Source organism: Helobdella robusta, assembly GCF_000326865.2.
Source record: "Helobdella robusta unplaced genomic scaffold HELROscaffold_1, whole genome shotgun sequence".
Lineage (NCBI taxonomy): Eukaryota > Metazoa > Annelida > Clitellata > Rhynchobdellida > Glossiphoniidae > Helobdella > Helobdella robusta.
In genome coordinates this window covers 7,480,126-7,491,236 of record NW_008703570.1, presented here as the reverse complement: position 1 = coordinate 7,491,236, position 11,111 = coordinate 7,480,126, and the positions used below count along the sequence as shown (strand labels likewise).

Below are 11,111 nucleotides of genomic sequence, written 5' to 3'. Positions count from 1 at the left end.
TTTGAAGCAAACTTTTCATTTTTATTTATTTGAACAAAAGTTTATAGATAATAATTAAATTATTCATTATAATTAATGTAATTTTATACATTTTAAATTGATACATACAAATAATAATGGCGAATACCGACAACTGTCTTTACAACGTTGAACAATTCATAATTCGATCCCATTTCATCCAAACAAACAAGAGTAATTATGAATAAACAAGTTTGAACGTTAATTAAGAAACAACTTTTTTAAAAAAAAAAAAAACTCCAGTTGTCGGTTGCCCACTGCCCAACTTACCAGATGGAGCCTTGTTCTTCAACGAAATGAACAACAACATCAACAACATCAACAACAACATCAACAGCATCAGCAACAACATCAACAGCATCAACAACAACATCAACAGCATCAGCAACAACATCCACAGCATCAACAACAACGTCAACAGCATCAACAACAACGCCAACAACAACTACAGAGCCAACAGCAGATCCAGTGGCAACGACAGCCCGGGCAACATACGAACGAACAAAAACGCGATGAGAAGCAAAGACAGCAGCAGCACTAACGTCATCACGTCGCAGAACGTTCATGACGCCAATAATAAGAACATCACGAAAGAAATAAAGAATGACAACGAGGACGTCAATTCGATTAACGTTCACACAAAATCGACCAAACACACCGAAGGCTACAGTATAAGAAATAAAACAACTCATTACGGCCACAAAAACAGCATAAAAAATGTACAAAAGTTTCACCGTGCAAACGACAATAACAACTACATCAACAGAATTACAGACGACATGATTAACCGGAACGACATCAACAACAACAACAAAAACATCAACAACAACAACCTCAACAACCACATCAACAAAAACATCATCATCAACAACAACAAAAACAGCATCAACTACACCCATTACAATATGTTGATTAGTTGTGTGTACAACAACAATCAGTGGTTGATAACATGCCAGGATGGTACTTGGTCGGCTCTCGGCCTTATAAATTGTGTAAAAGGTTAACCATTAAGCAATTCAAATGTTCTGCTTCGTTATTACATTTTTGAAAGAAAATAGTTTCCATGCTAGTCAATAATATAAGAAAAGAGAGGATGCTTATTTTTCTTTTTAATTTATTTTCAGTCAGAATGATTGGGAAAATGCTCAAGAATCCTAATGCTTTAAAATAATAACTTGCAATAGATTTCAGTAAACAAACATTTTTAAACATACATATTCTAAGCAGAAACGACATGTTGAAAACTCATTTGTGAAAATTTTTATTTGAAATCATGTAAAAGTCAAAATAAATGATAGCTTGTTTTTGTTGTGAAAAAGTTACAAAAAATTTTTTTTGTTAAATTATTTCATACATCAGAGGCAACTAAGTAACAGTGATGTACGTGAACAAGTTGCAATCGTTGAACCGCAAATATTTGAAAGTCTTAGACATTGGAAATTTTGAATAATGTATGTGAAAAATAAACAGAGTGGAAAAATGGAGGAAAATAAAAATGAGACGCAAGAACTTTATTAGGAGCTGTGGTAATGGTCCACTTACAAAAACGGGTTGCCCACCTTGTTGAGGTATCAGCATTTAACTGTGAAATAATAATTGACCAATTTTTGAACACAGTCTCATGGTCTTTTTCAAATAGTGATTTTCAAGGTCGTTGATAGCTTATGAGCAGGAAAACCAACGAGAAATGCATCCTAATTTTTAAAGAAACTTTTTTATTAGTTGTCAAAAATGAGTGAAAATATCCATATTTTCACTCATTACACAATTTTCACTTAAAATTTTATACAATTCTTTTTACACAAAAATGTTATACAATTCTTCACACAATTTCTGGTTTTAATTTTATTTAAGTTGAAAAAATTAGAATTGCATTCTATAATTATAGTTATCAAATGTTTAATTTTTAACAGAAATTGTTAATTTGATGTAAACTATAACTGAAGATCAGTAAAAATTATAAAAACTACGACAACAATGACAAAACATCAGGTACTTCAACAACCAGACGAATGTTGCAGCCGACCACAACAGTGGCGACATCAGACTCACAAACGAAGCTGCACAACAACCTAAAACTGCCTTTCAGACCAACATTGCAGAGCGAGCAACACATGCCGACAGACATTTTGTTGAGGACCCACAAGGGGGAACATTTGAATAGTCGGCACCAACAACAAGATGACCACGATCATCTGCCATATTACTCCGACGTTGATGGTTTCTACGGCCACAGCAACCGGGCACCGCCACATCAACAGCGCTCATATTTCGAGGAGCTGCAGAAAGACGAGCGATTCCTGGAATTTGCAGGTTTCGAAAATTCGATAAATTTTTAGTGAATAAAACAAAAAACAAATACGATATATAGACATGCAACATTGATGTAATACTAAATAAAGTTATGTGTGCTGAAAAATATCGAGCTCTGTATAAATATAGTTCTGTACAAATTACAAAATTTCAATTTCAAAAACAAATGATGAAAACTTAAATATGGAATAACTTTTGACTTTAACTTTATTTTCTTTTTAAACAAAAATTAGTGTTTGAAATAAATTTTATTGGAAAATTGGAAAAACCCCTCCTCCTACCAACAACACATACACACACACACACACACACACACACACACACACACACACACACACACACACACACACTCACACGCAATCACAGAAACCCATCTCTTTATTATCCAATAATGTAATTATAAAGACTCATTTTCTTGTGATACAAATTTTTAATTTTTCAATATTTATTTTTGTATTTTCAAATTTTGAATTTCATATTTTAGTTGGAAAAAGTAATTTGTTTTGGATGTTTTTTCAACGATCCATTTGACTAAATTAAAAAATTTTTTAGTTAAGTTTTAACCAAAGAACTTTACAAAAGTTATGAGACGAAGATGTAATTTTCACACATCACCAATGTTCCTCTATATGCGTTATCTTATCAATCAATGCTTCTGTAAAATATTTTGTGAACATTTGAATGGATGTGACGATGCACTGATGAAATATTAACAATTTATTAGGATTAGTGGCCACCACGGTAACTGCCATCATTGTCATAATCGTCCTCCTCTTCCTCATTTTCAAAGTCAGTCGAGACGACTCAACGTTAGTCTTACGTTCTCTTGTATTTCGTACATTTGTTGTTGATTTGGTTGTTGTTGTTGCTACTGCTGTTGCTGGTGCTGTTGCTTCTGTTGTTGCTGCTGTAGTTGTTTTTGCTGTGGATGTTTTTATTCTTTTGTGGCTGATGTGGTTGATCCATTTTTGCAGTTGTAAGGCGTTGTAAATTTTTTTGTTCTGTTAATCTGTTGATTCAGTAGACGCATTTTTTTAAATTTTGCTTGTGATTCTTTGTTGCAATGTTGACGTTTGATATCTTTGTTTTAATCTTTGTTGCCAATTCAGCATTCTCCGCTTCTACTACTTGCAGCAAATTTGTTTCTTGTTTTTTTTTAGTTTACTTCCACGATGGCATTAGAGTTAAAAGCAGCAAAAATAACAAGTTTGAAGGTTTAATTTAAACAGTCTTGCCCATCGATAGAATGTTTAATTATTTTTTTGGTCTAACTTTAGAAGCAGTTCCGTCTCTTCATGCACCTTTCAATCTTATCTGCGTAAAATTTAACAGAGCCGTCGAAGAAGACTTGTGTATGAAATTGAAGTTGTAAAATTTGCAGCAGCGTTACTAGAATGAAACGCAACTTTTAATTAAATTCCACAACATTTTTAATCAGTCGGAGTCCAGTGCATTCTCATTTAAAACAATTGCCATTTTAACTTCTTGAAAATTTATAGATTTTTTTCAGACTATAAAGTTATTGCGCACGGTATTAATAAAATTCAATAAAACAAGCTCAAGGGTTTATTTAAAGGGTTTACACAACTTTATAATTGTATCAAAATGTTAGCCTCGCCTGTGAATAAATTATTAACAAATTAACATTGCTCTATGTTTAGTTGCCATTTGTTTCTCAATCATAATATTTTCTCAAAAGATTGTGTTTGAGCTAAGTTATATTGAGCATTGATTTTATTTAAAAAGTTGTTCACGGTTACTCTGACCGACCACCCACAATTGAAAAGTTGTAGGTAAACAGTTCAAATAATATGCTGCACATATCTGACAAGTATAAACAACAACAATATAAAGTGGTTGGTATGATCAATTAATTAATTAATTAATTAATTAATTAATGTTTTGAGGTAAATAAAAAATAATTTAACGTGAAGTTTGACAACACTTACCAATAAACTAATGTTATGATGACGCATTAATAGAATCTTAAAAAACAGACTAAACCATTTGACATTTGAGGCGATCCAATCTCACATATATATACCACTGCACTCAACTTATAATTATAATAATAAAAAAATAATTTCAAATTGAAAAATATGTCATGAGATTATAAAGCAAAATATGATACGGATGAAATAAATACATAGCCTGACATCTGAGTGCATAAAAGTATGGCGTATGAATGACTTTCACCTGTGTGACGGTAACGCGGCGGGCAGACGACAAATTAAACAATTTTAGATCGGCCACCTGATGCCAGCTTGCTATCGAAAAATAATTAAATATCACTTACTGATGATGACCGCAAACACGCTGGTTGGTTTACAGCTCTGAAGTTAATTCAAATATTAGTTCGATTATTTGTTTTCACAAGTTGATTTATGTAGAGTTGTTAAAAGTGTTGTTTCATTCTTTTTATCATCTGTTTTCCAACCATTCGATTTTAATCTGTTTTTTTTTCTCGTTTCACTGAACAAAGAAATTCTATTTTGTTTAAGAATTTATTTTTGACAATTTTAAAATATATTATACAATGCCAAAATTATAATCTAGCCGATTAAAAAAATTTAGTAAAATTAGAATTATTAGAATTGAATTATTTAGAAAAAGCCTAAATATATAATGAGTGGTATATAAACATTTTTCTAGCAAACCTTGCAGTCACTCGCTGATGACGTCAGTGAGACCACGCAACAAAACGAACAGCAGCAGCAACAACTGCTACCACCTGAACAACAACATCAGCAGCAGCAGCAGCAGCCACAACAACCACACCACCAACAACGACCTCAATAACAACGATGACAACTTCTTCCACACGTCGTCACCACAGCACCACTCCCACCACCAGCAACTCCGCACAGATTTCAACCACGCACAATCAACATCTGAGAACGCTAAAAACCACGTCAACACCAGCGGCATCAACAACAACAACATTACCAACAACAACAACAATAACACCAACAGCAACAAAACAACAAACTGGAAAGCGGAAACAAACCTGAGTTATGACGTCACTGAGAACGAACGACTGTTATCGACAAACAGGCATGATTGCGATCACCGGAGTAACAATGTTTTATGAATGAAGAAAACAAACATTGAATTTTGGGTACAGTGTTATTAAACGTTACGAGGAGTTGTACTTACAGACAGATCACCCGCAAGCTGCAACGTATCTCAGTGCAACAATCATGACAATCAAAACAATCATACACAATCAAAACAATCATACACAATCAAAACAATCATACACATTCATAACATAACAACCATTACAGGCAAATCTGAAGAGGCATACTAGTTCATTCTCACTTTGCTAAATAAATAATTATATAACCTAATACGTAACTGAATACAACAGATTTGGCTATAGCGACTATGTGTTTATATGTTTGTTCATTTTTTTAGTCAATAACGTTCATAACTTGTTTTGTGCATAATTTATATATACAGAAAAACACGATACGTTAATGAGTGAAAGACGCGGCGTGGTGGCCAAGTGGTTAAGATTGCCGGCTCTAATGGCACAGGCACTGGGTTTGAATATGACAAAATTCTCTGCGTCATGCTTTGTATAGGATGCGTTGTTTAACACGTATTCATAAACGCTGTTTGTGTGTTGTTGATTTTTCTGATTTTTGGATATGTGTTTATGACCTTTAAACTTTTAACTGTTTAACCTTTTAGTTCTCATAATGTTGGTCATGTGTTGTTGCAAGTCATAAAAATATACAAACACACAATCGAAATTATTTTTTTATGTTTTTGACTGAATAATTGAGAGGACTCAAATGTTGGCCATTGTTGTTAGCTGGCTTGGATACTATGTAACAAACAAATGAATGTTCGTAGATTCATATGAGACGCCTTCTTTTCATTGTGGATTTGAATATGCTTATTGACGTTTAGAATTTAATTTAATTTGATTATATTATTTGTTATTAATAACATGAACAGTTTGCGCAATCCTAAACTTCACACACAGAAACACCTCATACAGAACGACACGTGCATAATGAACATTAAAACTGAGAAGTGAATGGGACATTGTACATGTAGAGTACATACTTATGTACTATATATAAATATATATATATATATATATATATATATATTTACAATATTCTATAAATTCTACCGAATGTTTGGCGTTAATATGTTTGTAGTTCGTTTTTTCGATTTTTCTCACTAAAGTTTTTTGGTGAACGTTTAGTTTATTAAAAATATTAACGCCAAACATTCGGTAGAATTTATAGAATATTGTAAAAATTATGGTCTATTACCAACATATATATATATATATATATATATATATATATATATATATATATATATAATATTATATTTATTTTATTTTATTATAACTTTTTCATTTCATTGTTATATTGTAGACGAAAAAAGAAAAAACCACACAATCAAACTATTTTTTGTTCGTGTGTGGAATATTAACATCGCTCAAATTTATTATGTATCGAAAACATACCTCCTCACTCACTCACACGCACGTGCACAAACACACACAAACACGCGCACACACACATAAACATATTTAACATTTAACTATAAGCATATAATTATTATTTTTATTTTGTTTTTCAAAGTGAAGAAATTATGATTTACAAAAAGTATTCGAGGGTTGGCTGGCAATAATACTTTTTTTTATACTCCACAGCCCTACATTTGCACAATTGGTGCTAATTTGTTGAGAGTACGATGGAATGGAGTGGGACTAGATAAGGACGAATCAGATGCGCAGGATTGGGGTTGAATGGGAATGAATGGGATTGCATGGGATTGTGGTGGACTGATTTTGCTGTAGCAGTGACTGGGTTTAATTGCGAAAAGATTTCTTCCTAGCACATGCAACGCATGCATTGCATGGGTTCACTTGTATTCACATGCCTGTGTGTTGTGTACGTTTCAGATATCTCTGATTTCAACGTAAGAATTTATGATAACAATATTAATAAAAATAATAATAATTGTAATTGGATGAAATGAGATAGAATGGGATTAAGTGGGATTGAACGATTGACGTTTGACGGAATAAAATAGGATAGATTTATTGATAATAGAATAGGATAGCTTTTAAATGATACAGGATTGAGCAGATTGAATGGGTTTGAATGGAACAGGATTGAATAGGAATTGATGGGATATGATTAAAAATGAATATTGGTTGGTCAGTTAGTCAGCTCAGTCGGTAGAAATGCTACGTCTCGCGATGTTATTGCGCTATAACCCGGTACGAAAAGTATGATGCGTGCATTTAAAACATGTATTCACATCGTGTAGTGTGGGTAGTACGATATTTTTCTGGTGCTCACTAAGGAATATAAAGCATGATTTGACGTGGCAAAACGTGGGATGAAATAAAGCATTAGATAGGTTAAGAAAACATTTGTTGAGACTGGGTAGGATTAAATGGAATTTAAAATGATTGCATAGCAAAGAACTGGATTGGATGGAATTTTGGGAGAATCAAACGAAAATCGGAAATGGATGAAGATAAAAGTTGAATTGGACGATCTGGGACAATACAGTGGTGTTCTGGTTGACATCCTGATTTTCAACAATCTCGTTGTGTGTGACCAGCTTGGACCACTTGGCAAGGTAATTTTGTTGTTTTTATATTACTTATTATATATATTTTAATTATGTATTTTCATTTTATGTGTGTACTTTACATAATATTTATTACATTAACACGTTACCACATTTTCTTGCTGAATTTCACACACGTGTAATGAAGCGCGTTGTTCTTTTGTGTTTTTATTAGCAATAAAAAATATAATTTGCCATACATTAAGCTTGACTAAGAAGAAAATAGAGTGTGGTTGGTTATGGTGGGGATCTTGATTGATTTGTGTTTTTCCACATCAAAATTTCTCCGCAATCTTTCTAATGCTATTTTCACCATCTAATCTCTGGCACAACTAGCATTTGTTCTTTCAAGTCTCAAATTTTTTTACTGGCAATACCATTATCGATGATGAACGGGTCACGATAAACAAAGCGGAAAGAAACTTTTTGAAAAGAGAACCAAAACCTAGTAAGGGTATTTTAGCGCATTTTTGTAAAATGTAAAACATTATTTGGTAAAAAATTGTCCGCTTTTTGTCATTTTGTTCTAAAAGGCCTTTCCATTATGTCGTTACTTCAAAAAGTCCGCTCTTAACATACAAAACACTGTCTGTTACTCCTAACTGTCCGCTCTTTAGGATCTTGCTCTTGAGGGCTTTTACTGTATTACATTTGTTGCTTTCACACTTAATATTTGTTTCACTTAATTTTTTGGTAAAATGCGTTTAAGTCTGTTAATAATTCGAAATCTTTTGAATCTTTTGACACCAATCTTATTTGTCTAAACATCAACCTAATTTGTAAATCATTTTTTATAATTCTAATACTAATATCATAATAAAATCGAATTAAAATATGAATGTAAGTATAATACTGGAATGTTAGCATTGTGTGTGTGGAGTTTGTGGTATGGAAGAAAGTATTGTATGAAGAAAGAAGAATATGATGGAAATAATGACTTTGATGAGAAATATATGAGGTTATGTTTAACCTTTCAGACTTCTTGACATTCGTTCAGAACGTTGCTCGCTGTTAGGCTATTTTCCCCAAATTTCTCAGTTTTTTGCTATTAGATGCATCATTACGGTCGAAGTTTATTCTATTAAAATAATTATTTATTTTCGGAAATAAAATAGCTTGTTTAAAAAATTGTGTAAATTCTTTATGATTTTTAGTTGAAGAGTGGATTAATGTGTGTGAGTGTGTGTGTATGTGTGTGCGTGCGTGTGTGAGTGTGTGTGTGCGTGTTTATATGTGTATGTGTATTGTGTGTGTATTATTTTAACACTCTTATTGAGAGATTTTATTTTCAATTTCAATTGCAGCCCTCACTGTTCTTTATATCAACTAAGAATTAGGGACACCTCAATGTTAAACTGGAAGATCTCTATTTAAATATATATGAATATATAAGGCGATGTTATATTTCGCGAGTGAATGTTTACGTGAAAAATTCCTTTCTGTCGCATGGGTGGGATTAGTAGTAATACATGAATTACAACTTTTACTCATTGTGAACATTTAACATTAAAAAAAATTAATTTGGAGTACTGGAGGTTTAGAGGTTAAAAAAAAAACGAATAAGCATGGGTTTTTAGTTATTTAAAAAACAACAGAAAATTTTTCAAGTCCGCTAAATTCAACGACCAAACTTTTATAAATTTTTTTCCCCAACAAATAAACTTATTTCTGCAATGAAGTTACTAATTAGTTCAAGTCAAATGTAATTCCTGGAAACCTAAATATGGTAACACTGTCATGTATAGTCAGCAGTCAGCACAATTGAAAAAAAAAGTTTGTAAAAAACTGAAAAGTTGCTAACCCGTCGTAATTTAGATATATAATTATCTTTTATAATGTGGGCGTCTTTTTCTTGTGAAGTACCAGCTTCTGCCATTTTTTAATGCGCTTCGAATAATCATAAGTGTTATTAAGAACGTCCTTATAATTGTTTAGGACAACAACCACATTAATGAAGATATTATACGCATGAAAAACAATTGGTGAAATTGATAACGAATGAACTTGATACCAAATACAAATTCCAAAAATTATGAAGTTAAAAATAAATGGAAAAAACGACGGAGACGAAGAGGATGATGATAGTGGTGGTTTGGTGCTGATAGTGATTATCATCAACACGCGAGTGCAACTTTTAAGAAGAACGTATTAATTGTGATTAGCGTGTGCTAATGACAGATCCTTCAAACAGCCTCCCTGACATACAGTTCGACCATTCAATTAGATTTAGTAGCATCATTCTTCCCAGCACACACTCACCACACACACGCACCACAATACAAACCCAGCACACACTCACCACACACACGCACCACAATACAAACTCATACCACACATACACACACGCACAAAAAGAAGCAACACAAACACACATGTATATATTTATATATACATAATGTGGAAAACTTTTGAACAAATTTTCAAATAAAATATCTCATAAAATACTTTCACTTGTATGTTATATATGTGTTTGTAACACAACACTCCTGAAATAGATAAGAAGAACATAAGAACATTATTACGTTATAACATTACATTGAGATTTTCTGTCTTTATATGGCCATACATGTCCACGAAGTTTGATTTAATAACAAGTCGTTTGCGTATGTTTGTAGTCCCAAACGATGGCTATGCCCGTCGTTGGAAAGTTGTTGCTGAACGCTGTACCGTAATAATAAATTTATCACGGAACATAAATAAGCTTCCGTATTATTATATTCTACACGATGGCATTTTAAAGACATGAAAATTGTTGTTGTTTTTATCCTAAAGATTTTTGAATATATTCGAGATGACTAACGAAAATTCCTCACTTATTCTTAGACCTGCTAAACTTTAATTTGATAACAATCTTTTATAGTAGATAAATATGTATAGTGCATGCAAAACAAAAACCAAAATTATAGAATTAATCAATTTGGAATTATATTTCCGAGAAAAACACATGCATTTTGCTTGAGGCAATTGGTTCTTCTTTCAAAAGCTCTTCGTAAGTTATCATGTTTCTACTCTAACTACAATATAAACTATATATATATATATTTTAAAAAATTTTTTTGAAACATGAATTGACGCAAGTAAAAAACATTCCTAAAATGAGAAAATAAAAAAATTCGAAATGCCATTTCACGTTGAAAATGAGCAAAAAAAAAAAGAATTGAGCATGA

The 11,111-nt window shown here is 32.2% G+C and overlaps 3 protein-coding genes across 3 annotated transcripts in view; all 3 read left to right on the top strand.

Moving 5' to 3' along the window:
* HELRODRAFT_159178 (hypothetical protein) overlaps nt 1-1,022 on the top strand; it is a gene marked incomplete at both ends in the record, with an annotated part of 6,176 nt that extends 5,154 nt beyond the window's left edge. The window contains one exon of the mRNA XM_009011083.1: nt 262-1,022. Coding sequence (XP_009009331.1) covers nt 262-1,022 — 761 coding nt within the window. The remainder of the gene's footprint in view (nt 1-261) is intronic.
* Nucleotides 1,023-1,547: 525 nt separating this feature from the next.
* On the top strand, nt 1,548-3,703 carry HELRODRAFT_159177 (hypothetical protein; the record flags this gene model as incomplete). The annotated part of the gene is made up of 4 exons (XM_009011082.1): nt 1,548-1,668; nt 2,011-2,331; nt 3,056-3,140; nt 3,664-3,703. 4 exons carry the CDS (start codon nt 1,548-1,550, stop codon nt 3,701-3,703), a joined length of 567 nt encoding a protein of 188 aa, XP_009009330.1.
* Nucleotides 3,704-7,200: 3,497 nt separating this feature from the next.
* Nucleotides 7,201-10,616, top strand: HELRODRAFT_159176 (hypothetical protein; the record flags this gene model as incomplete). Its single annotated transcript, XM_009011081.1, has 3 exons — nt 7,201-7,281; nt 7,789-7,953; nt 10,560-10,616. The coding sequence occupies 3 exons, from the start codon at nt 7,201-7,203 to the stop codon at nt 10,614-10,616; spliced, it is 303 nt and encodes a 100-aa protein (XP_009009329.1).
* Between the last annotated feature and the right edge of the window lie 495 nt (nt 10,617-11,111).